Source organism: Coregonus lavaretus (assembly GCF_964263955.1).
Source record: "Coregonus lavaretus genome assembly, contig: HAP1_SCAFFOLD_436, whole genome shotgun sequence".
In the NCBI taxonomy this organism is placed as follows: Eukaryota; Metazoa; Chordata; class Actinopteri; order Salmoniformes; family Salmonidae; genus Coregonus; species Coregonus lavaretus.
Window position 1 is genome coordinate 98,546 of NW_028161380.1, and position 27,642 is coordinate 126,187.

Genomic DNA, 27,642 nt, shown 5'->3' on the forward strand with positions numbered 1-27,642 from the left:
TGCTAAAGGTCATTGTCCTGCTGGAAGGTGCTGGAAGGTGAACCTCCGTCCCAGTCTCAAATCTCTGAAAGACTGAAACAGGTTTCCCTCAAGGATTTCCCTGTATTTAACGCCATCCTTCAATTCTGACCAGTTTCCCAGTCCCTGCCAATGAAAAACATCCCCACAGCATGATGCTGCCACCACCATGCTTCACTGTGGGGATGGTGTTCTCGGGGTGATGAGAGGTGTTGGGTTTGCGCCAGACATAGCATTTTCCTTGATGGCCATAAAGCTCAATTGTTGTCTAATCTGACCAGAGTACCTTCTTCCATATGTTTAGGGAGTCTCCCACATGGCTTTTGGTGAACACCAAACGTGTTTGCTTATTTTTTTCTTTCAGCAATGGCTTTTTTCTGGCCACTCTTCCTTAAAGCCCAGCTCTGTGGAGTGTACGGCTTAAAGTGGTCCTATGGACAGATACTCCAATCTCCGCTGTGGCGCTTTGCAGCTCCTTCAGGGTTATCTTTGGTCTCTTTGTTGCCTCTCTGATTAATGCCCTCCTTACCTGGTCCATGAGTTTTGGTGGGCGGCCCTCTCTTGGCAGGTTTGTTGTGGTGCCATATTCTTTCCATTTGTTAATAATGGATTTAATGGTGGTCCATGGGATGTTCAAAGTTTCTGATATTTTTTTATAACCCAACCCTGATCTGTACTTCTCCACAACTTTGTCCCTGACCTGTTTGGAGAGCTCCTTGGTCTTCATAGTGCTGCTTGCTTGGTGGTGCCCCTTGCTTAGTGGTGTTGCAGACTCTGGGGCCTTTCAGAACAGGTGTATATATACTGAGATCATGTGACAGATCATATGACACTTAGATTGCACACAGGTGGACTTTATTTAACTAATTATGTGACTTCTGATGGTAATTGGTTGCACCAGATCTTATTTAGGGGCTTCATAGCAAAGGGGATGAATACCTTTTTCAAACATTTTTTCAAAAAAGAATGTTTTTTTATCAATTAGTATATTTGAGTTTAACCACAATATTTGTTGCATTATTTGTTCTGTAGTTTCTGGAGGATTAAATTGAAACCAACTTTCTATGGCTTGTTTTAGAAATAGTGATATTTGGGAGATTATTTCCTTTTCAAATAACTGAAAGTGAGAGGTTGTAATCTGAATAAAGGGAAAAAGGCCATTCTTGAACATTGGGTGAGACAATCTTACTAATTTGCTAGAGAACCAGTTCGGATTTAAGTATAACTTTTGTATGACTGAAGCTTTTAGTGATAGGTCTAATGCTTTAATATTGCATAATTTCTGTCCTCCGAATTCATATTCATTATATAAATAGGCCCGTTTAATTTAGTCTTGCTTGCCGTTCCAAATAAAAATGAATATTTTTTTGTCATATAATTTAAAAAACTATTCGCTAGGCGTAGGCAAGACCATAAGCAAATAGGTAAACTGGGATAATACTAAAGAGTTAATCAGGGTGATTTTTCCACAAATAGACAGGTATTTACCTTTCCATGGTAGCAAGATCTTATCTATTTTTGCTAACTTTCTATTAAAATGTATTGGAGTGAGATCATTTATTTCATTTGGGATATGTATTCCGAGTATATCCACATCACCATCAGACCATTTTATTGGTCAACTATATGGTAATGTAAAAATTGTATTTTTTAGTGATCCAATACGTAATATAGTACATTTATCATAATTTGGTTGTAATCCAGAGAGCTTAGAAAATATATCTAGATCCTCTCTGAGGCTGTGGAGGGATTCAAGTTGTGGATTTAAAAGAAAACATGAATCATCAGTGTACAATGACACCTTTGTTTTTAAGCCCTGGATTTCTAATCCCTTGATATTTTAGTTGGATCTTTGAAAGCTCTCTCTCACAACCCCTGCTCACAGACACACGTTGGTTCTGGGATATGCAACCATTTCCTTTCTCACTCACTTAACGCCACACTTTTCCAAACACAAAAACGCACACCACACCTTCCATCACGATTCATCCCCCCATCCCCCCATACTGTACCTTCTATGTCTTCTGCTTGCTGTGTTTTTATCTCCACTATGTTGATTGAGTACATGTGTTCTAATTAGTTGTATTTGAAGATATATTATTTCGCTTGTTATCCTTTCTTGTAATGCCGTCTTATCCCTTTATAAAATACTATAAAATACTATAAATGTGTTTTATTATTACAATCCCTACCATGGCTAGTATTGGGTGTTCCATTATTCGACTCCTCTATTAGAACTTTCAGAATAGCCATGGAGTTAACTCCAGAGTGGCGCAGTGGTCTAAGGCACTGCATCGCAGTGCTAACTGTGCCTCTAGAGATCCTGGTTCGAATCCAGGCTCTGTCGCAGCCGGCCGCGACCGGGAGACCCATGGGGCGGCGCACAATTGTCCCAGCGTCATCCAGGGTAGGGGAGGGAATGGCCGGCAGGGATGTAGCTCAGTTGATAGAGCATGGCGTTTGCAACGCCAGGGTTGTGGGTTTGATTCCCACGGGGGGCCAGTATAAAAAAAATATATGTATTCACTAACTGTAAGTCGCTCTGGATAAGAGCGTCTGCTAAATGTAAAATGAGTAGTCTTTGTGTCGCGGAACATTTGGTTGTCAATATACAGTTTATCGACTACGAGAGCAACACGCTTCCCTTTTAATCTATTTTCCTTGAAGATTGGGTACAGAAACTTTGCGCCGTTCTGCAGTTTGTATGTCTAGTAAGGCTTCTCTCAGAAAGTTGTTCTCCTTTTTAAGTTCCCTAACGTCCGTTTCTATCTTAGTGACCGTCCCTTTTAGTTTTTTTGTATCTTTCTCCATTATCGCAGCTTTTTCATCATTTCAAGACTCGCCTTCATCTTCTTTACATCTTTACTGACCAACTCTAGTACGCCCAGTTTGTCATTTATCGACTTCAACAGATCGCTTTCCACACTTACCAGTCCCAGTGGTGAAAAGCATAAATCCTCTGTATCCGTCGAGGAGTCGCGGTTTCTCTTGGAGATTGATTCTCCTCGTTTATCCTCCGTCGTGTGTGAGTGTTGCTTGTTGTTGTAATATTTGTTGATATATTTCTCTAGCTTTATGATTTGTTTTGTGTTATTATCCAGATTGAATGCTATTACCCACGAGTATGTGAAGTGCTAATATTTTGTCAAACTTACTGATATTGAATATTACGTTTTTATCCTGATGATTCGCACGGCTGTGCGTTCAATACGCCATCTTGTCACGTGACATCCCTCTACGGGACTTACCTATAGTAAAAGGTATTCTTTGTGTATTGGTGGTGTGGTGCATTGGCACATCCTGCCCATATCCCATGTCTATCTATCTATCTAGTAAGGCTTCTCTCAGCTCATATCCTATATATCTATATCATATCTATCTTATGTTTCCTACTCAGAAAAATTGACAGTTGACATTTTCTTTTCTGTTGCTTACTATATTGAAACCCCAAAATAAAAATGTTGTTCTTGAAAATCTCCCCCACAGCTGTAAACAAAGACTCCAGTATTTCAAAGAGAGGCTTTATCCTCTCACACTCCATAAAAAAAGTTTATCTTATATTACACAAAAGGACATCCATCTCCAACATCTGAGTTAATAACAGATACAAAAGCATTAACTGCAATGATGCCATGCAAAACCCTCCATTGCATATCCCCAGTACCCTTTTGTAACGGTGGCTTGGACAGTGCTCTCCATGCTGGCTTTACCTTGTCATCAATGCCCAGTTTTACCCTCCATGGAGTGTCTTTTCTATTTTTCAATGTATCTTTATTCAACACCTTGACACCCCCCCTATATAAGTCTTTCCCATTCACCTCATCCAAACCCACCTCTTCCAACCCTCTCAAATCCAGTAATAATGCCTTTCTTTCTGACCCTGGGATATTGGGTGTAATCCCTAGTCTTGGAAATGAGATGTTTTCATCTTGTACCTTCTTCTTGTGACTATTAAGCATAAACCACTCTTCTGCTGACAGAGCCTTCCTGCAGCTTCCCAGCAGTTGTCCGACAATCCTTTCCGACCTCACCCCCAAATGTTCAGCCAACCGTCCTCCATCCATTAAGGCGGTGCCCAACCATGGCCATGAACTGTTTTAAGGTGATGATTTTGCCCTTCACCAGAATATTGGAGAAATGTGGAACAGCTGCAGTTGTACAATCCAGTCTTGCCCCGTACACCAGAGGTTCCTCCAACAGCCAATGCACTGACTCCGCTGAAGTGCGTCTGGACACCTTCATTATGCTCCACACCCTAAGAAGGCCTCTGTAAAACGGAGGTACTCCCTCCCTAGAAATCTGGCTACTATCAACCAAAAATAAAGCCTGTTCTCTCTCACATGGGTCCTGAAACATTTCCTGAAGTGAGCATCACTCAATAAAGTTATATTAAAAATGCCAGTATGAGCTTTTGGGTTTTACAGCGTTAATGAACACCACCTCTGTTATTAAACAATGATCCGAAAATCCCACTGGGGTTATCACACTTGATTTACAGACCTGAGATTGATCCTCAAAACAATAAAACCTATCTAACCTGGCCACAGAGATGGTGCTCTCTCTCTCACATGGGCCCACTGTCTCGTGCCTCCATGTTGACTCCGCCAAATATCACACAGTTCATGTGTTACAATGAGGCGTTTTTAAAAGTCCTTGAGACTATATGAGGTTCTTTGTGGTTTCTATCTAAATCACTGACTGTGCAGTTAAAATCCCCAGCAAGAAATAAATAATCCTCAGTATTACATTTCTCAATGGTATTTGATAATGTCTCTAAAAAACATACCCTCTCAACTGCCACCACTGGGGCATATACATTTATCAGACACATAGTGATGTTTTCATACCTCGCTCTAACTTTTAATAACCTCCCCTCAACTACCTCTTCAACCTCGTTTGACAAAGGCAAAAACCCAGTTGAGTTTTTATGACTACACACCACTGTCTCCCCCCCCCCACCCCCCCACAATCCTGTTGTCACATAACTTCATTTTCCATATTACTGCGTTTCTTGTAGAAAACGTATGTCACTTCCCTTTCCCCTAATTAACTCATACACCACGGCTCTTTTTTAACGTCTCTCGCCCCATTTACGTTTAAAGATGAAATCTTAAAACTGCTGGGGAAAAAAAATACTGAGAAAACTCTTTACAGAGTTAAGGCTGCGGCTGAACTCTTTCATTTCCTTCAGAATTTAAATCACTTGTCACTCTCGTGACCACTTTCTTGAGTCTAGCGATTTCAGGGCTTGTCAAACCTCCCCCTGTTATTTTTGACATCAGAAACTTTGCTGAGTCAATAAACAATTCACTTTCAGGAAAAAAAATCTGTTACATTTATAGTCCTGAATATATTTCTTCCCTTTTGTCAAATTCAGAAATTGACGTACCTTCTCAATCCCATACCTCCCTTCCACCCCATTTCTCTCGCTATTTTGTTGTGATGCATCAGATGACGCTATCCTCCCCAGAAGAAAACTCAACTGATTTATCAATCTCTACTTTCCTCTTAGAATTAGAACCTTCACCACCCCTTAAATTCTTCCTATTTGAAAACAGCTGCTTCCTTTTCCATTATTTCAATCTCCTCTTGAACTCCAATTTCATTTCCCAGCACCACCTCAGCGACCCCAAACGCAGTCTCACCGACTGTTTCCCCTCCGTCTTTGTTCTGATCTACCAGAATTGCCCCCGTATCCACACTGCTTTCCTTTTCTACTTTTCCAACCACATCTGCCCACCTTCTCCCTTTCCCTGCACCCTTAGCATGTTCATCCCTTCGCGGTGGTGCATTAGCTGCACCAGCACTAGAGCTGCTATCGGGCTCTGCACGCTCGTTCTCGGGACAAAAAACGTACCAAATGCCCCTCTCTTCCACAGCCAAAACATTTCAGTGATTCAGTAGAAGCGTAGAACACATAATCAAATCCATCGATCTTAAAATTGAATGCTAAATTCAGTTCGTCAGTATCCTTCTTTAAAATCATATGCACTTGTCTCCTATGAGACACGACATGTTTCAGCAAAGGAGATTTGCATCCAAAAATAACCTTCTTTATTGTAGGTACAAGTTGACCATGACGAGATAACTCTCGCTCCAACACTTCATCTCTAACAAATGGTGGCACGTTAGAAAGTATAACTTTCTTCGCCGGATTCATAAGCGGAAATACCGGCGTCTGCGTCTCCCGCAACACAACACCACTCTCAACTATCCTATTCACCTTTTCAATGGAATCTAAGAATATCACTACAGCGCTATTCATCCTTGAGACTGATTTTATGCTATCGTACCCAATGATAGCACCCACTGCTAAGCTACATTCTTCCACTGAACACCCTGCCGCAGCAGGAATCTTTACTCCGTGCCGCTGACTAAGTTTTTTCTCCAAACCTCCGTGAGTTGCGCCCTCGAGAAAAACAACCTCAACGATCCCACCACCCCTATACGTGCTTAGTGATAGTGAGACAAGATAACCTTAAAACAACTAAACGAATCAATATATATATATATATATATATATACAGTGGGGAGAACAAGTATTTGATACACTGCCGATTTTGCAGGTTTTCCTACTTACAAAGCATGTAGAGGTCTGTAATTTTTATCATAGGTACACTTCAACTGTGAGAGACGGAATCTAAAACAAAAATCCAGAAAATCACATTGTATGATTTTTAAGTAATTAATTTGCATTTTATTGCATAACATAAGTATTTGATCACCTACCAACCAGTAAGAATTCCAGCTCTCACAGACCTGTTAGTTTTTCTTTAAGAAGCCCTCCTGTTCTCCACTCATTACCTGTATTAACTGCACCTGTTTGAACTCGTTACCTGTATAAAAGACACCTGTCCACACACTCAATCAAACAGACTCCAACCTCTCCACAATGGCCAAGACCAGAGAGCTGTGTAAGGACATCAGGGATAAAATTGTAGACCTGCACAAGGCTGGGATGGGCTACAGGACAATAGGCAAGCAGCTTGGTGAGAAGGCAACAGCTGTTGGCACAATTTTTAGAAAATAGAAGAAGTTCAAGATGACGGTCAATCACCCTCAGTCTGGGGCTCCATGCAAGATCTCACCTCGTGGGGCATCAATGATCATGAGGAAGGTGAGGGATCAGCCCAGAACTACACGGCAGGACCTGGTCAATGACCTGAAGAGAGCTGGGACCACAGTCTCAAAGAAAACCATTAGTAACACACTATGCCGTCATGGATTAAAATCCTGCAGTGCACGCAAGGTCCCCCTGCTCAAGCCAGCGCATGTCCAGGCCCGTCTGAAGTTTGCCAATGACCATCTGGATGATCCAGAGGAGGAATCGGAGAAGGTCATGTGGTCTGATGAGACAAAAATAGAGCTTTTTGGTCTAAACTCCACTCGCCGTGTTTGGAGGAAGAAGAAGGATGAGTACAACCCCAAGAACACCATCCCAACCGTGAAGCATGGAGGTGGAAAAATCATTATTTGGGGATGCTTTTCTGCAAAGGGGACAGGACGACTGCACCATATTTAGGGGAGGATGGATGGGGCCATGTATCGAGAGATCTTGGCCAACAACCTCCTTCCCTCAGTAAGAGCATTGAAGATGGGTCGTGGCTGGGTCTTCCAGCATGACAACGACCCGAAACACACAGCCAGGGCAACTAAGGAGTGGCTCCGTAAGAAGCATCTCAAGGTCCTGGAGTGGCCTGCCAGTCTCCAGACCTGAACCCAATAGAAAATCTTTGGAGGGAGCTGAAAGTCCGTATTGCCCAGCGACAGCCCCGAAACCTGAAGGATCTGGAGAAGGTCTGTATGGAGGAGTGGGCCAAAATCCCTGCTGCAGTGTGTGCAAACCTGGTCAAGACCTACAGGAAACGTATGATCTCTGTAATTGCAAACAAAGGTTTCTGTACCAAATATTAAGTTCTGCTTTTCTGATGTATAAAATACTTATGTCATGCAATAAAATGCAAATCAATTACTTAAAAATCATACAATGTGATTTTCTGGATTTTTATTTTAGATTCTGTCTCTCACAGTTGAAGTGTACCTATGATAAAAAATTACAGACCTCTACATGCTTTGTAAGTAGGAAAACCTGCAAAATCGGCAGTGTATCAAATACTTGTTCTCCCCACTGTATATACACACTGAAACCCAATAGAGTGAAAATAATTCCAGTCGCTCCCACAATCGCTCCTGCTTCCCGACTCACTCCCAGCATCTTTAGTCAGGATGTGTTTCACCTGGTCCAGAGAGTAATTTTGTTAGCCAGGATGTGTTTCACCTCTTCCAGAGAGTCATCTCATTAGACAGGATGTGTTTCACCTCTTCCAGAGAGTCATCTCATTAGTCACAATATGTTTCACCTCTTCCAGAGATTCATCTCATTAGTCACAATATGTTTCACCTCTTCCAGAGAGTCATCTCATTAGTCACGATGTGTTTCACCTCTTCCAGAGAGTCATCTCATTAGTCACAATATGTTTCACCTGGTCCAGAGAGTCATCTCATTAGACAGGATGTGTTGCACCTGGCCCAGAGAGTCATCTCATTAGTGACAATATGTTTCACCTGGTCCAGAGAGTCATCTCATTAGACAGGATGTGTTTCACCTGGCCCAGAGAGTCATCTCGTTAGAAGGGATATGTTACCTGGTCGAAAGAGTCATCTCGTTAGTCAGGATGGTTTCACCAGTCCTGGCCCAGAGTGTCATCTCATTAGTCAGGATGTGTTACTTGGTCAAAATAGTCATCTTGTTCGTCAGGATGTTTTTCACCTGGCCCAGCGATTCATCTCGTTAGTCAGGATGTGATACACCTGGCCCAGCGATTCATCTCGTTAGTCAGGATGTCTTACCTGGTTGAAAGAGTCATGTGGTTAGTCAGGAAGTTTTGTTTTTTACCTGGGCCAGAGAGTCATCCTGTTAGTCAGGACGTGTTACATCTGGCCGACAGAGTCATCTCGTTGGTCAGGATGTTTTTTTCACCTGTTCTAAAGAGTAATCTCGTGAGTCAGGGTTTGTTTCACCTGGCCTAGAGGGTCACCTCGTTAGTCAGGATGTGTTTCACATGGTCCAGAGAATCATCTTGTTAGTTCAAATGTATTTCACCTGTGCTGGCACAAAGTGTCATCTCATTAGTCACAATGTGTTTCACCTGGCCCAGAGAGTCATCTCGTTAGTCAGGATGTGTTTTACCTGGCCCAGAGTGTCATCTCGTTAGTCAGGATGTGTTTTACCTGGCCCAGAGTGTCATCTCGTTAGTCAGGATGTGTTTTACCTGGCCCAGAGTGTCATCTCGTTAGTCAGGATGTGTTTTACCTGGCCCAGAGTGTCATCTCGTTAGTCAGGATGTGTTTTACCTGGCCCAGAGTGTCATCTCGTTAGTCAGGATGTGTTTTACCTGGCCCAGAGTGTCATCTCGTTAGTCAGGATGTGTTTTACCTGGCCCAGAGTGTCATCTCGTTAGTCAGGATGTGTTTCACCTGGCCCAGAGTGTCATCTCGTTAGTCAGGATGTGTTTCACATGGTCCAGAGAATCATCTCGTTAGTCCAAATGTATTTCACCTGCACTGGCCCAGAGAGTTGTCTCATTAGTCAGAATACCTGCACTGGCCCAGAGAGTTGTCTCATTAGTCAGAATACCTGCACTGGCCCAGAGAGTTGTCTCATTAGTCAGAATATATTTCACCTGCACTGGCCCAGAGAGTTGTCTCATTAGTCAGAATACCTGCACTGGCCCAGAGAGTTGTCTCATTAGTCAGAATGTGTTTCACCTGCACTGGCCCAGAGAGTTGTCTCATTAGTCAGAATGTATTTCACCTGCACTGGCCCAGAGAGTTGTCTCATTAGTCAGAATATATTTCACCTGCACTGGCCCAGAGAGTTGTCTCATTAGTCAGAATATATTTCACCTGCACTGGCCCAGAGAGTTGTCTCATTAGTCAGAATGTATTTCACCTGCACTGGCCCACCTCTCGTTAGCTCTTCCACTTTAGGAAGCCAAACAAAGCCTACATCTGGTGTTTTTACCTATTACGTTTATTCTTTGTAAATCATTATCCTAAGTTGGTGTGGCTTTTTCCTTTACTTTGTCTTTTTCTGAGGAAAATCTAGTAGGCATCCATGGTGGGGGTGTCTTTTAGGACCCTTTCAGTGGGAATAATAATAATAATATAATATAATATGCCATTTAGCAGACGCTTTTATCCAAAGCGACTTACAGTCATGTGTGCATACATTTTTACGTATGGGTGGTCCCGGGGATCGAACCCACTACCCTGGCGTTACAAGCGCCATGCTCTACCAATTGAGCTACAGAGGACCACGTGTGTTTTTCAGAACACGTTTGAAACCCCTTCTGTTTTGTTTTGGTTGTCGAAGTGACTCCTTTGTTGTTAGCGACGTGATTTATGTTTGTCTTTAGGGAACATAACACCACTGTCTGAATAATATAATAATGTACATCTCCACCAATAGATCTGTACTCCGGACCTAGTGGTGTTCCTGTCCTGTGCAAACCACCGTCTGAAGGAGCGCCTGGAGAAGCGCGCGGTGGCGACGGGTCGTCCTGACGACAACCCCAACGCCACGGAGCGCCGCCTCACCAACTTCAAACAGAACACCATACCCTTGGTCAAATACTTCCAGGAGAGGGGACTCATCGTCACGGTAAGACAAGGCTGTGTGCGTTACTATTGTTTCCTTTATTATTGAGAGTCTCCCTTGAACAAACAACTTGAATGAATTGATACTTCATTAGACCTCACAGTCCATCTGTCCGTCCATCTGCCATCCACAGGACCAGAGCCTTGCTGTTGATCTGAATGACAGGAAGGCAGTAATGGTGTTAACTGTATGCTATTGGTCTCCTCCATAGCCTGGTGTGTAGAGGTCTATTAGCGAGGTGTGTGTGTGTGTGTGTGTGTGTGTGTGTCTGTGTCTGTGTGTGTGTGTGTGTGTGTGTGTGTGGACGTGTTTAACTATACCTGTGGGAACCAGAAGTCCCCACAACAATAGTAAACGAACAAACATTTGATCAACTGGGGACATTTTGTTGGTCCCCACAAGGTCAAATGCTATTTCTAGGGGGTTTAGGGTTAAGGTTAGAATTAGTTTTAGGGTTAGAATTACGTTAAGGGTTAGGGTTAGGAGCTAGTGTTAGGAGCATTAGAGACTAATCCCAAACATTCAGGTGGAGCATTAGAGACTAATACCAAACATTCAGTGGGAGCATTAGAGACTAATACCAAACATTCAGTGGGAGCATTAGAGACTAATACCAAACATTCAGTGGGAGCATTAGAGACTAATCCCAAACATTCAGTGGGAGCATTAGAGACTAATACCAAACATTCAGTGGGAGCATTAGAGACTAATACCAAACATTCAGTGGGAGCATTAGAGACTAATACCAAACATTCAGTGGGAGCATTAGAGACTAATACCAAACATTCAGTGGGAGCATTAGAGACTAATACCAAACATTCAGGTGGAGCATTAGAGACTAATACCAAACATTCAGGTGGAGCATTAGAGACTAATACCAAACATTCAGTGGGATCATTAGAGACCAATACCAAACATTCAGGTGGAGCATTAGAGACTAATACCAAACATTCAGTGGGAGCATTAGAGACTAATACCAAACATTCAGTGGGAGCATTAGAGACTAATACCAAACATTCAGGTGGAGCATTAGAGACTAATACCAAACATTCAGTGGGAGCATTAGAGACTAATACCAAACATTCAGGTGGAGCATTAGAGAGACTAATACCAAACATTCAGGTGGAGCATTAGAGACTAATACCAAACATTCAGTGGGAGCATTAGAGACTAATACCAAACATTCAGGTGGAGCATTAGAGACTAATACCAAACATTCAGTGGGAGCATTAGAGACTAATACCAAACATTCAGTGGGAGCATTAGAGACTAATACCAAACATTCAGTGGGAGCATTAGAGACTAATACCAAACATTCAGTGGGAGCATTAGAGACTAATACCAAACATTCAGTGGGAGCATTAGAGAGACTAATACCAAACATTCAGGTGGAGCATTAGAGACTAATACCAAACATTCAGTGGGAGCATTAGAGAGACTAATACCAAACATTCAGGTGGAGCATTAGAGACTAATACCAAACATTCAGTGGGAGCATTAGAGACTAATACCAAACATTCAGGTGGAGCATTAGAGACTAATACCAAACATTCAGTGGGAGCATTAGAGACTAATACCAAACATTCAGTGGGAGCATTAGAGACTAATACCAAACATTCAGTGGGAGCATTAGAGACTAATACCAAACATTCAGTGGGAGCATTAGAGAGACTAATACCAAACATTCAGGTGGAGCATTAGAGACTAATACCAAACATTCAGTGGGAGCATTAGAGACTAATACCAAACATTCAGTGGGAGCATTAGAGACTAATACCAAACATTCAGGTGGAGCATTAGAGACTAATACCAAACATTCAGGTGGAGCATTAGAGACTAATACCAAACATTCAGTGGGAGCATTAGAGACTAATACCAAACATTCAGTGGGAGCATTAGAGACTAATACCAAACATTCAGTGGGAGCATTAGAGACTAATACCAAACATTCAGTGGGAGCATTAGAGACTAATACCAAACATTCAGTGGGAGCATTAGAGACTAATACCAAACATTCAGGTGGAGCATTAGAGACTAATACCAAACATTCAGGTGGAGCATTAGAGACTAATACCAAACATTCAGTGGGATCATTAGAGACCAATACCAAACATTCAGGTGGAGCATTAGAGACTAATACCAAACATTCAGTGGGAGCATTAGAGACTAATACCAAACATTCAGGTGGAGCATTAGAGACTAATACCAAACATTCAGTGGGAGCATTAGAGACTAATACCAAACATTCAGGTGGAGCATTAGAGACTAATAACAATAATTCAGTGGGAGCATTAGAGACGAATACAAAACATTCAGGTGGAGCATTAGAGACTAATACCAAACATTCAGTGGGAGCATTAGAGACTAATACCAAACATTCAGTGGGAGCATTAGAGACTAATACCAAACATTCAGTGGGAGCATTAGAGACTAATACCAAACATTCAGTGGGAGCATTAGAGAGACTAATACCAAACATTCAGGTGGAGCATTAGAGACTAATACCAAACATACAGTGGGAGCATTAGAGACTAATACCAAACATTCAGGTGGAGCATTAGAGACTAATACCAAACATTCAGTGGGAGCATTAGAGACTAATACCAAACATTCAGTGGGAGCATTAGAGACTAATACCAAACATTCAGTGGGAGCATTAGAGACTAATACCAAACATTCAGGTGGAGCATTAGAGACTAATACCAAACATTCAGGTGGAGCATTAGAGACTAATAACAAACATTCAGTGGGAGCATTAGAGACTAATACCAAACATTCAGGTGGAGCATTAGAGACTAATACCAAACATTCAGTGGGAGCATTAGAGACTAATACCAAACATTCAGGTGGAGCATTAGAGACTAATACCAAACATTCAGTGGGAGCATTAGAGACTAATACCAAACATTCAGTGGGAGCATTAGAGACTAATACCAAACATTCAGGTGGAGCATTAGAGACTAATACCAAACATTCAGTGGGAGCATTAGAGACTAATACCAAACATTCAGTGGGAGCATTAGAGACTAATACCAAACATTCAGGTGGAGCATTAGAGACTAATACCAAACATTCAGGTGGAGCATTAGAGACTAATACCAAACATTCAGGTGGAGCATTAGAGACTAATACCAAACATTCAGGTGGAGCATTAGAGACTAATACCAAACATTCAGGTGGAGCATTAGAGACTAATACCAAACATTCAGTGGGAGCATTAGAGACTAATACCAAACATTCAGTGGGAGCATTAGAGACTAATACCAAACATTCAGGTGGAGCATTAGAGACTAATACCAAACATTCAGGTGGAGCATTAGAGACTAATACCAAACATTCAGTGGGAGCATTAGAGACTAATACCAAACATTCAGTGGGAGCATTAGAGACTAATACCAAACATTCAGTGGGAGCATTAGAGACTAATACCAAACATTCAGGTGGAGCATTAGAGACTAATACCAAACATTCAGGTGGAGCATTAGAGACTAATAACAAACATTCAGTGGGAGCATTAGAGACTAATACCAAACATTCAGGTGGAGCATTAGAGACTAATACCAAACATTCAGTGGGAGCATTAGAGACTAATACCAAACATTCAGGTGGAGCATTAGAGACTAATACCAAACATTCAGTGGGAACATTAGAGACTAATACCAAACATTCAGTGGGAGCATTAGAGACTAATACCAAACATTCAGGTGGAGCATTAGAGACTAATACCAAACATTCAGTGGGAGCATTAGAGACTAATACCAAACATTCAGTGGGAGCATTAGAGACTAATACAAACATTCAGGTGGAGCATTAGAGACTAATACCAAACATTCAGGTGGAGCATTAGAGACTAATACCAAACATTCAGGTGGAGCATTAGAGACTAATACCAAACATTCAGGTGGAGCATTAGAGACTAATACCAAACATTCAGGTGGAGCATTAGAGACTAATACCAAACATTCAGTGGGAGCATTAGAGACTAATACCAAGCATTCAGTGGGAGCATTAGAGACTAATACCAAACATTCAGGTGGAGCATTAGAGACTAATACCAAACATTCAGGTGGAGCATTAGAGACTAATACCAAACATTCAGTGGGAGCATTAGAGACTAATACCAAACATTCAGGTGGAGCATTAGAGACTAATACCAAACATTCAGGTGGAGCATTAGAGACTAATACCAAACATTCAGGTGGAGCATTAGAGACTAATACCAAACATTCAGTGGGAGCATTAGAGACTAATACCAAACATTCAGTGGGAGCATTAGAGACTAATACCAAACATTCAGTGGGAGCATTAGAGAGACTAATACCAAACATTCAGTGGGAGCATTAGAGACTAATACCAAACATTCAGGTGGAGCATTAGAGACTAATACCAAACATTCAGGTGGAGCATTAGAGACTAATACCAAACATTCAGGTGGAGCATTAGAGACTAATACCAAACATTCAGGTGGAGCATTAGAGACTAATACCAAACATTCAGTGGGAGCATTAGAGACTAATACCAAACATTCAGTGGAGCATTAGAGACTAATACCAAACATTCAGGTGGAGCATTAGAGACTAATACCAAACATTCAGGTGGAGCATTAGAGACTAATACCAAACATTCAGGTGGAGCATTAGAGACTAATACCAAACATTCAGTGGGAGCATTAGAGACTAATACCAAACATTCAGGTGGAGCATTAGAGACTAATACCAAACATTCAGGTGGAGCATTAGAGACTAATACCAAACATTCAGTGGGAGCATTAGAGACTAATACCAAACATTCAGTGGGAGCATTAGAGACTAATACCAAACATTCAGTGGGAGCATTAGAGACTAATACCAAACATTCAGTGGGAGCATTAGAGACTAATACCAAACATTCAGTGGGAGCATTAGAGACTAATACCAAACATTCAGTGGGAGCATTAGAGACTAATACCAAACATTCAGGTGGAGCATTAGAGACTAATACCAAACATTCAGGTGGAGCATTAGAGACTAATACCAAACATTCAGTGGGAGCATTAGAGACTAATACCAAACATTCAGGTGGAGCATTAGAGACTAATACCAAACATTCAGGTGGAGCATTAGAGACTAATACCAAACATTCAGTGGGAGCATTAGAGACTAATACCAAACATTCAGGTGGAGCATTAGAGACTAATACCAAACATTCAGTGGGAGCATTAGAGACTAATACCAAACATTCAGTGGGAGCATTAGAGACTAATACCAAACATTCAGTGGGAGCATTAGAGACTAATACCAAACATTCAGGTGGAGCATTAGAGACTAATACCAAACATTCAGTGGGAGCATTAGAGACTAATACCAAACATTCAGGTGGAGCATTAGAGACTAATACCAAACATTCAGTGGGAGCATTAGAGACTAATACCAAACATTCAGGTGGAGCATTAGAGACTAATACCAAACATTCAGTGGGAGCATTAGAGACTAATACCAAACATTCAGGTGGAGCATTAGAGACTAATACCAAACATTCAGGTGGAGCATTAGAGACTAATACCAAACATTCAGGTGGAGCATTAGAGACTAATACCAAACATTCAGTGGGAGCATTAGAGACTAATACCAAACATTCAGTGGGAGCATTAGAGACTAATACCAAACATTCAGGTGGAGCATTAGAGACTAATACCAAACATTCAGTGGGAGCATTAGAGACTAATACCAAACATTCAGTGGGAGCATTAGAGACTAATACCAAACATTCAGGTGGAGCATTAGAGACTAATACCAAACATTCAGTGGGAGCATTAGAGACTAATACCAAACATTCAGTGGGAGCATTAGAGACTAATACCAAACATTCAGTGGGAGCATTAGAGACTAATCCCAAACATTCAGTGGGAGCATTAGAGAGACTAATACCAAACATTTAGTGGGAGCATTAGAGACTAATACCAAACATTCAGTGGGAGCATTAGAGACTAATACCAAACATTCAGTGGGAGCATTAGAGACTAATACCAAACATTCAGTGGGAGCATTAGAGACTAATACCAAACATTCAGGTGGAGCATTAGAGACTAATACCAAACATTCAGGTGGAGCATTAGAGACTAATACCAAACATTCAGGTGGAGCATTAGAGACTAATACCAAACATTCAGTGGGAGCATTAGAGACTAATACCAAACATTCAGTGGGAGCATTAGAGACTAATACCAAACATTCAGTGGGAGCATTAGAGACTAATACCAAACATTCAGGTGGAGCATTAGAGACTAATACCAAACATTCAGTGGGAGCATTAGAGACTAATACCAAACATTCAGGTGGAGCATTAGAGACTAATACCAAACATTCAGGTGGAGCATTAGAGACTAATACCAAACATTCAGGTGGAGCATTAGAGACTAATACCAAACATTCAGAGGGAGCATTAGAGACTAATTCCAAACATTCAGGTGGAGCATTAGAGACTAATACCAAACATTCAGTGGGAGCATTAGAGACTAATACCAAACATTCAGTGGGAGCATTAGAGACTAATACCAAACATTCAGTGGGAGCATTAGAGACTAATACCAAACATTCAGTGGGAGCATTAGAGGCTAATACCAAACATTCAGTGGGAGCATTAGAGACTAATACCAAACATTCAGTGGGAGCATTAGAGACTAATACCAAACATTCAGGTGGAGCATTAGAGACTAATACCAAACATTCAGTGGGAGCATTAGAGACTAATACCAAACATTCAGGTGGAGCATTAGAGACTAATACCAAACATTCAGTGGGAGCATTAGAGACTAATACCAAACATTCAGTGGGAGCATTAGAGACTAATACCAAACATTCAGTGGGAGCATTAGAGACTAATACCAAACAGTCAGGTGGAGCATTAGAGACTAATACCGAACATTCAGGTGGAGCATTAGAGACTAATACCAAACATTCAGGTGGAGCATTAGAGACTAATACCAAACATTCAGTGGGAGCATTAGAGACTAATACCAAACATTCAGTGGGAGCATTAGAGACTAATACCAAACATTCAGGTGGAGCATTAGAGACTAATACCAAACATTCAGGTGGAGCATTAGAGACTAATACCAAACATTCAGGTGGAGCATTAGAGACTAATACCAAACATTCAGTGGGAGCATTAGAGACTAATACCAAACATTCAGGTGGAGCATTAGAGACTAATACCAAACATTCAGGTGGAGCATTAGAGACTAATACCAAACATTCAGTGGGAGCATTAGAGAGACTAATACCAAACATTCAGGTGGAGCATTAGAGACTAATACCAAACATTCAGTGGGAGCATTAGAGACTAATACCAAACATTCAGTGGGAGCATTAGAGACTAATACCAAACATTCAGTGGGAGCATTAGAGACTAATACCAAACATTCAGGTGGAGCATTAGAGACTAATACCAAACATTCAGTGGGAGCATTAGAGACTAATACCAAACATTCAGTGGGAGCATTAGAGACTAATACAAACATTCAGGTGGAGCATTAGAGACTAATACCAAACATTCAGTGGGAGCATTAGAGACTAATACCAAACATTCAGTGGGAGCATTAGAGACTAATACCAAACATTCAGGTGGAGCATTAGAGACTAATACCAAACATTCAGTGGGAGCATTAGAGACTAATACCAAACATTCAGTGGGAGCATTAGAGAGACTAATACCAAACATTCAGTGGGAGCATTAGAGACTAATACCAAACATTCAGGTGGATCATTAGAGACTAATACCAAACATTCAGGTGGAGCATTAGAGACTAATACCAAACATTCAGGTGGAGCATTAGAGACTAATACCAAACATTCAGGTGGAGCATTAGAGACTAATACCAAACATTCAGTGGGAGCATTAGAGACTAATACCAAACATTCAGTGGGAGCATTAGAGACTAATACCAAACATTCAGGTGGAGCATTAGAGACTAATACCAAACATTCAGTGGGAGCATTAGAGACTAATACCAAACATTCAGTGGGAGCATTAGAGACTAATACCAAACATTCAGGTGGAGCATTAGAGACTAATACCAAACATTCAGTGGGAGCATTAGAGACTAATACCAAACATTCAGGTGGAGCATTAGAGACTAATACCAAACATTCAGTGGGAGCATTAGAGACTAATACCAAACATTCAGTGGGAGCATTAGAGACTAATACCAAACATTCAGTGGGAGCATTAGAGACTAATACCAAACATTCAGTGGGAGCATTAGAGACTAATACCAAACATTCAGGTGGAGCATTAGAGACTAATACCAAACATTCAGTGGGAGCATTAGAGACTAATACCAAACATTCAGTGGGAGCATTAGAGACTAATACCAAACATTCAGGTGGAGCATTAGAGACTAATACCAAACATTCAGTGGGAGCATTAGAGACTAATACCAAACATTCAGTGGGAGCATTAGAGACTAATACCAAACATTCAGGTGGAGCATTAGAGACTAATACCAAACATTCAGTGGGAGCATTAGAGACTAATACCAAACATTCAGTGGGAGCATTAGAGAGACTAATACCAAACATTCAGTGGGAGCATTAGAGACTAATACCAAACATTCAGGTGGAGCATTAGAGACTAATACCAAACATTCAGGTGGAGCATTAGAGACTAATACCAAACATTCAGGTGGAGCATTAGAGACTAATACCAAACATTCAGGTGGAGCATTAGAGACTAATACCAAACATTCAGTGGGAGCATTAGAGACTAATACCATACACTCAGGTCTCCCTATCTCTCATGTCTGTCTCCCTATCTCTCATGTCTGTCTCCCTATCTCTCCTGTCTGCCTCCCCATCTCTCCTGTCTGCCTCCCCATCTCTCCTGTCTGCCTCCCCATCTCTCCTGTCTGCCTCCCCATATCTCCTGCCTATCTCCCTATCTCTCCTGTCTGTCTCCCCATCTCTCCTGCCTCCTGTCTGTCTCCCCATCTCTCCTGTCTGTCTCCCTATCTCTCCTGTCTGTCTCCCTATGTCTGTCTCCCTATGTCTGTCTCCCTGTCTCCCTATCTCTCCTGTCTGCCTCCATATCTCTCCTGTCTGCCTCCCCATCTCTCCTGTCTGCCTCCCCATCTCTCCTGTCTGCCTCCCCATCTCTCCTTTCTGCCTCCATATCTCTCCTGTCTGCCTCCCCATCTCTCCTGTCTGCCTCCCCATCTCTCCTGTCTGCCTCCCCATCTCTCCTGTCTGTCTCCCTATGTCTGTCTCCCTATGTCTGTCTCCCTATCTCTCATGTCTGTCTCCCTATCTCTCCTGTCTGTCTCCCCATCTCTCCTGTCTGTCTCCCCATCTCTCCTGTCTGCCTCCCTGTCTCTCCTGCCTCCTGTTTGACTCCCTATCTCTCCTGTCTGACTCCCTATCTCTCCTGTCTGTCTCCTGTCTGCCTCCCTATCTCTCCTGTCTGTCTCCCTATCTCTCCTGTCTGCCTCCCTATCTCTCCTGTCTGCCTCCCCATCTCTCCTGTCTGCCTCCCTATCTCTCCTGTCTGCCTCCCTATCTCTCCTGTCTGTCTCCCCATCTCTCCTGCCTCCTGTCTGTCTCCCTATCTCTCCTGTCTGTCTCCCTATCTCTCCTGCCTGACTCCCTATCTCTCCTGCCTGTCTCCCTATCTCTCCTGTCTGTCTCCCTATCTCTCCTGCCTGACTCCCTATCTCTCCTGTCTGTCTCCCTATCTCTCCTGCCTGACTCCCTATCTCTCCTGTCTGTCTCCCTATCTTTCCTGTCTGTCTCCCTATCTCTCCTGTCTGTCTCCCTATGTCTGTCTCCCTATGTCTGTCTCCCTATCTCTCATGTCTGTCTCCCTATCTCTCCTGTCTGTCTCCCCATCTCTCCTGTCTGTCTCCCCATCTCTCCTGTCTGCCTCCCTGTCTCTCCTGCCTCCTGTTTGACTCCCTATCTCTCCTGTCTGACTCCCTATCTCTCCTGTCTGTCTCCTGTCTGCCTCCCTATCTCTCCTGTCTGCCTCCTGTCTGACTCCCTATCTCTCCTGTCTGCCTCCCTATCTCTCCTGTCTGCCTCCCTATCTCTCCTGTCTGCCTCCCTATCTCTCCTGTCTGCCTCCCTATCTCTCCTGTCTGACTCCCTACCTCTCCTGTCTGCCTCCCTATCTCTCCTGTCTGCCTCCTGTCTGCCTCCCTATCTCTCCTGTCTGCCTCCCTATCTCTCCTGTCTGCCTCCCCATCTCTCCTGTCTGCCTCCCTATCTCTCCTGTCTGACTCCCTATCTCTCCTGTCTGACTCCCTATCTCTCCTGTCTGACTCCCTATCTCTCCTGTCTGTCTCCTGTCTGTCTCCCTATCTCTCCTGTCTGACTCCCTATCTCTCCTGTCTGACTCCCTATCTCTCCTGTCTGTCTCCCTATCTCTCCTGTCTGTCTCCCTATCTCTCCTGCCTGACTCCCTATCTCTCCTGTCTGTCTCCCTATCTCTCCTGTCTGTCTCCCTATCTCTCCTGTCTGTCTCCCTATGTCTTCCTCCCTATGTCTGTCTCCCTATCTCTCATGTCTGTCTCCCTATCTCTCCTGTCTGTCTCCCCATCTCTCCTGTCTGCCTCCCTGTCTCTCCTGCCTCCTGTTTGACTCCCTATCTCTCCTGTCTGCCTCCCTATCTCTCCTGTCTGTCTCCTGTCTGCCTCCCTATCTCTCCTGTCTGACTCCCTATCTCTCCTGTCTGACTCCCTATCTCTCCTGTCTGACTCCCTATCTCTCCTTTCTGACTCCCTATCTCTCCTGTCTGCCTCCCTATCTCTCCTGTCTGCCTCCTGTCTGCCTCCCTATCTCTCCTGTCTGCCTCCCTATCTCTCCTGTCTGCCTCCCCATCTCTCCTGTCTGCCTCCCTATCTCTCCTGTCTGACTCCCTATCTCTCCTGTCTGCCTCCCTATCTCTCCTGTCTGCCTCCTGTCTGCCTCCCTATCTCTCCTGTCTGCCTCCCCATCTCTCCTGTCTGCCTCCCTATCTCTCCTGTCTGACTCCCTATCTCTCCTGTCTGACTCCCTATCTCTCCTGTCTGACTCCCTATCTCTCCTGTCTGTCTCCTGTCTGTCTCCCTATCTCTCCTGTCTGACTCCCTATCTCTCCTGTCTGACTCCCTATCTCTCCTGTCTGACTCCCTATCTCTCCTGTCTGTCTCCTGTCTGTCTCCCTATCTCTCCTGTCTGTCTCCCTATCTCTCCTGTCTGACTCCCTATCTCTCCTGTCTGACTCCCTATCTCTCCTGTCTGCCTCCCCATCTCTCCTGTCTGCCTCCCTATCTCTCCTGTCTGACTCCCTATCTCTCCTGTCTGACTCCCTATCTCTCCTGTCTGTCTCCTGTCTGTCTCCCTATCTCTCCTGTCTGACTCCCTATCTCTCCTGTCTGCCTCCCTATCTCTCCTGTCTGCCTCCTGTCTGTCTCCCCATCTCTCCTGTCTGCCTCCCTATCTCTCCTGTCTGCCTCCCTATCTCTCCTGTCTGTCTCCCTATCTCTCCTGTCTGCCTCCCTATCTCTCCTGTCTGACTCCCTATCTCTCCTGTCTGACTCCCTATCTCTCCTGTCTGTCTCCTGTCTGTCTCCCTATCTCTCCTGTCTGCCTCCCTATCTCTCCTGTCTGCCTCCCCATCTCTCCTGTCTGCCTCCCTATCTCTCCTGTCTGACTCCCTATCTCTCCTGTCTGACTCCCTATCTCTCCTGTCTGACTCCCTATCTCTCCTGTCTGTCTCCTGTCTGTCTCCCTATCTCTCCTGTCTGACTCCCTATCTCTCCTGTCTGACTCCCTATCTCTCCTGTCTGACTCCCTATCTCTCCTGTCTGTCTCCTGTCTGTCTCCCTATCTCTCCTGTCTGTCTCCCTATCTCTCCTGTCTGACTCCCTATCTCTCCTGTCTGACTCCCTATCTCTCCTGTCTGCCTCCCCATCTCTCCTGTCTGCCTCCCTATCTCTCCTGTCTGACTCCCTATCTCTCCTGTCTGACTCCCTATCTCTCCTGTCTGTCTCCTGTCTGTCTCCCTATCTCTCCTGTCTGACTCCCTATCTCTCCTGTCTGCCTCCCTATCTCTCCTGTCTGCCTCCTGTCTGTCTCCCCATCTCTCCTGTCTGCCTCCCTATCTCTCCTGTCTGCCTCCCTATCTCTCCTGTCTGTCTCCCTATCTCTCCTGTCTGCCTCCCTATCTCTCCTGTCTGACTCCCTATCTCTCCTGTCTGACTCCCTATCTCTCCTGTCTGTCTCCTGTCTGTCTCCCTATCTCTCCTGTCTGACTCCCTATCTCTCCTGTCTGACTCCCTATCTCTCCTGTCTGACTCCCTACCTCTCCTGTCTGACTCCCTATCTCTCCTGTCTGCCTCCTGTCTGTCTCCCTATCTCGCCTGTCTGACTCCCTATCTCTCCTGTCTGACTCCCTATCTCTCCTGTCTGACTCCCTATCTCTCCTGTCTGACTCCCTATCTCTCCTGTCTGCCTCCTGTCTGCCTCCCTATCTCTCCTGTCTGCCTCCCTATCTCTCCTGTCTGCCTCCCCATCTCTCCTGTCTGCCTCCCCATCTCTCCTGTCTGCCTCCCCATCTCTCCTGTCTGCCTCCCTATCTCTCCTGTCTGACTCCCTATCTCTCCTGTCTGACTCCCTATCTCTCCTGTCTGTCTCCTGTCTGTCTCCCTATCTCTCCTGTCTGTCTCCCTATCTCGCCTGTCTGACTCCCTATCTCGCCTGTCTGACTCCCTATCTCGCCTGTCTGACTCCCTATCTCTCCTGTCTGACTCCCTATCTCTCCTGTCTGACTCCCTATCTCTCCTGTCTGACTCCCTATCTCTCCTGTCTGACTCCCTACCTCTCCTGTCTGACTCCCTACCTCTCCTGTCTGCCTCCCTATCTCGCCTGTCTGCCTCCCTATCTCGCCTGTCTGCCTCCCTATCTCGCCTGTCTGTCTCCCTATCTCTCCTATCTGCCTCCCCATCTCTCCTGTCTGCCTCCCCATCTCTCCTGTCTGCCTCCCCATCTCTCCTGTCTGCCTCCCCATCTCTCCTGTCTGCCTCCCCATCTCTCCTGTCTGCCTCCCCATCTCTCCTGTCTGCCTCCCCATCTCTCCTGTCTGCCTCCCCATCTCTCCTGTCTGCCTCCCTATCTCCTGCCTCCTGTCTGTCTCCCCATCTCTCCTGTCTGCCTCCCCATCTCTCCTGTCTGTCTCCCTATCTCTCCTGTCTGTCTCCCTATGTCTTTCTCCCTGTCTCCCTATCTCTCCTGTCTGCCTCCTGTCTGCCTCCCTATCTCTCCTGTCTGCCTCCCCATCTCTCCTGTCTGCCTCCCTATCTCTCCTGTCTGTCTCCCTATCTCTCCTGTCTGTCTCCCTATCTCTCCTGTCTGACTCCCTATCTCTCCTGTCTGTCTCCCTATCTCTCCTGCCTGACTCCCTATCTCTCCTGTCTGTCTCCCTATCTCTCCTGTCTGTCTCCCTATCTCTCCTGTCTGTCTCCCTATGTCTGTCTCCCTATGTCTGTCTCCCTATGTCTGTCTCCCTATCTCTCCTGTCTGTCTCCCTATCTCTTCTGTCTGTCTCCCCATCTCTCCTGTCTGTCTCCCCATCTCTCCTGTCTGACTCCCTATCTCTCCTGTCTGACTCCCTATCTCTCCTGTCTGACTCCCTATCTCTCCTGTCTGACTCCCTATCTCTCCTGTCTGACTCCCTATCTCTCCTGTCTGACTCCCTATCTCTCCTGTCTGACTCCCTATCTCTCCTGTCTGACTCCCTACCTCTCCTGTCTGACTCCCTATCTCTCCTGTCTGACTCCCTATCTCTCCTGTCTGCCTCCTGTCTGACTCCCTATCTCGCCTGTCTGCCTCCCTATCTCGCCTGTCTGCCTCCCTATCTCGCCTGTCTGCCTCCCTATCTCGCCTGTCTGCCTCCCTATCTCGCCTGTCTGCCTCCTGTCTGCCTCCCTATCTCTCCTGTCTGCCTCCCTATCTCTCCTGTCTGCCTCCCTATCTCGCCTGTCTGCCTCCCTATCTCGCCTGTCTGCCTCCTGTCTGCCTCCCTATCTCTCCTGTCTGCCTCCCTATCTCTCCTGTCTGCCTCCTGTCTGCCTCCCCATCTCTCCTGTCTGCCTCCTGTCTGCCTCCCTATCTCTCCTGTCTGCCTCCCTATCTCTCCTGTCTGCCTCCTGTCTGCCTCCCTATCTCGCCTGTCTGCCTCCCTATCTCGCCTGTCTGCCTCCCTATCTCGCCTGTCTGCCTCCCTATCTCGCCTGTCTGCCTCCCTATCTCGCCTGTCTGCCTCCCTATCTCGCCTGTCTGCCTCCCTATCTCGCCTGTCTGCCTCCCCATCTCTCCTGTCTGCCTCCCGATCTCCTGCCTCCTGTCTGTCTCCCTATCTCTCCTGCCTCCTGTCTGTCTCCCTATCTCGCCTGTCTGTCTCCCGATCTCCTGCCTCCTGTCTGTCTCCCGATCTCCTGCCTCCTGTCTGTCTCCCTATCTCCTGCCTCCTGTCTGTCTCCCTATCTCGCCTGTCTGTCTCCCTATCTCGCCTGTCTGCCTCCCCATCTCTCCTGTCTGCCTCCCCATCTCTCCTGTCTGCCTCCCCATCTCTCCTGTCTGCCTCCCCATCTCTCCTGTCTGCCTCCCTATCTCTCCTGTCTGCCTCCTGTCTGTCTCCCTATCTCTCCTGTCTGTCTCCCTATCTCTCCTGTCTGTCTCCCTATCTCTCCTGTCTGTCTCCCTATCTCCTGCCTCCTGTCTGCCTCCCTATCTCTCCTGTCTGTCTCCCTATCTCTCCTGCCTCCTGTCTTTCTCCCTATCTCTCCTGTCTGCCTCCCTATCTCTCCTGTCCGTCTCCCTATCTCTCCTGCCTCCTGTCTGCCTCCCTATCTCTCCTGTCTGTCTCCCTATCTCTCCTGCCTCCTGTCTTTCTCCCTATCTCTCCTGTCTGCCTCCCTATCTCTCCTGTCTGTCTCCCTATCTCTCCTGCCTCCTGTCTTTCTCCCTATCTCTCCTGTCTGCCTCCCTATCTCTCCTGTCTGTCTCCCTATCTCTCCTGCCTCCTGTCTGCCTCCCTATCTCTCCTGTCTGCCTCCCCATCTCTCCTGTCTGCCTCCTGTCTGCCTCCCTATCTCTCCTGTCTGCCTCCCTATCTCTCCTGTCTGCCTCCTGTCTGCCTCCCTATCTCGCCTGTCTGCCTCCCTATCTCGCCTGTCTGCCTCCCTATCTCGCCTGTCTGCCTCCCTATCTCGCCTGTCTGCCTCCCTATCTCGCCTGTCTGCCTCCCTATCTCGCCTGTCTGCCTCCCCATCTCGCCTGTCTGCCTCCCCATCTCCTGCCTCCTGTCTGTCTCCCTATCTCTCCTGCCTCCTGTCTGTCTCCCTATCTCGCCTGTCTGTCTCCCGATCTCCTGCCTCCTGTCTGTCTCCCTATCTCCTGCCTCCTGTCTGTCTCCCTATCTCGCCTGTCTGTCTCCCTATCTCGCCTGTCTGTCTCCCTATCTCGCCTGTCTGTCTCCCTATCTCGCCTGTCTGCCTCCCTATCTCCTGTCTGCCTCCCCATCTCTCCTGTCTGCCTCCCTATCTCTCCTGCCTCCTGTCTGCCTCCCCATCTCTCCTGTCTGCCTCCCCATCTCTCCTGTCCGTCTCCCTATCTCTCCTGTCTGTCTCCCTATCTCTCCTGTCTGTCTCCCTATCTCTCCTGTCTGTCTCCCTATCTCCTGCCTCCTGTCTGCCTCCCTATCTCTCCTGTCTGTCTCCCTATCTCTCCTGCCTCCTGTCTGTCTCCCTATCTCGCCTGTCTGTCTCCCTATCTCTCCTGTCTGTCTCCCTATCTCTCCTGTCTGTCTCCCTATCTCTCCTGCCTCCTGTCTGTCTCCCTATCTCGCCTGTCTGTCTCCCGATCTCCTGCCTCCTGTCTGTCTCCCTATCTCCTGCCTCCTGTCTGTCTCCCTATCTCGCCTGTCTGTCTCCCTATCTCGCCTGTCTGTCTCCCTATCTCGCCTGTCTGTCTCCCTATCTCGCCTGTCTGCCTCCCTATCTCCTGTCTGCCTCCCCATCTCTCCTGTCTGCCTCCCCATCTCTCCTGTCTGCCTCCCCATCTCTCCTGTCTGCCTCCCCATCTCTCCTGTCTGCCTCCTGTCTGTCTCCCTATCTCTCCTGTCTGTCTCCCTATCTCTCCTGTCTGTCTCCCTATCTCTCCTGTCTGTCTCCCTATCTCCTGCCTCCTGTCTGCCTCCCTATCTCTCCTGTCTGTCTCCCTATCTCTCCTGCCTCCTGTCTTTCTCCCTATCTCTCCTGTCTGCCTCCCTATCTCTCCTGTCCGTCTCCCTATCTCTCCTGCCTCCTGTCTGCCTCCCTATCTCTCCTGTCTGTCTCCCTATCTCTCCTGCCTCCTGTCTTTCTCCCTATCTCTCCTGTCTGCCTCCCTATCTCTCCTGTCTGTCTCCCTATCTCTCCTGCCTCCTGTCTTTCTCCCTATCTCTCCTGTCTGCCTCCCTATCTCTCCTGTCTGTCTCCCTATCTCTCCTGCCTCCTGTCTGCCTCCCTATCTCTCCTGTCTGCCTCCCTATCTCTCCTGCCTCCTGTCTTTCTCCCTATCTCTCCTGTCTGCCTCCCTATCTCTCCTGTCTGTCTCCCTATCTCTCCTGCCCCGCTCCCTGCCCCTGTTTGAGAGACAGAGACAGAGAGAGAGAAAAAGGAGAGAGATGAAGAAGAGACCTGGAGAGAAAGAATGAGATATAGAGATAGCAACAAAGATTGCATGAGAAGAGAGGGAGATTCAACTATCTGGTTAGTTCTGACATTTCTGAGACACCCACGCATGTACTGTTCTGTACACACACACACACACCCAGGCGTGTACTGGCCCTGTGATGTCGTGTGTGTGTGTGTGTGTGTGTTGGTTTTACTATACTTATGGGGACCAAAAAAACAAGGACATTTCGCCGGTCCCCACAAGGAAAAAGGCTATTTTAGGCTTAGGGGTAAGGGA

General features: G+C 45.7%; 1 protein-coding gene across 1 annotated transcript in view; it reads left to right on the top strand.

Moving 5' to 3' along the window:
• ak5 (adenylate kinase 5) overlaps window positions 1-27,642 on the top strand; it is a 155,522-nt gene that overhangs the window by 65,441 nt on the left and 62,439 nt on the right. Inside the window, 1 exon segment of the mRNA XM_084195324.1 lies at window positions 10,490-10,681. Coding sequence (XP_084051450.1) covers window positions 10,490-10,681 — 192 coding nt within the window.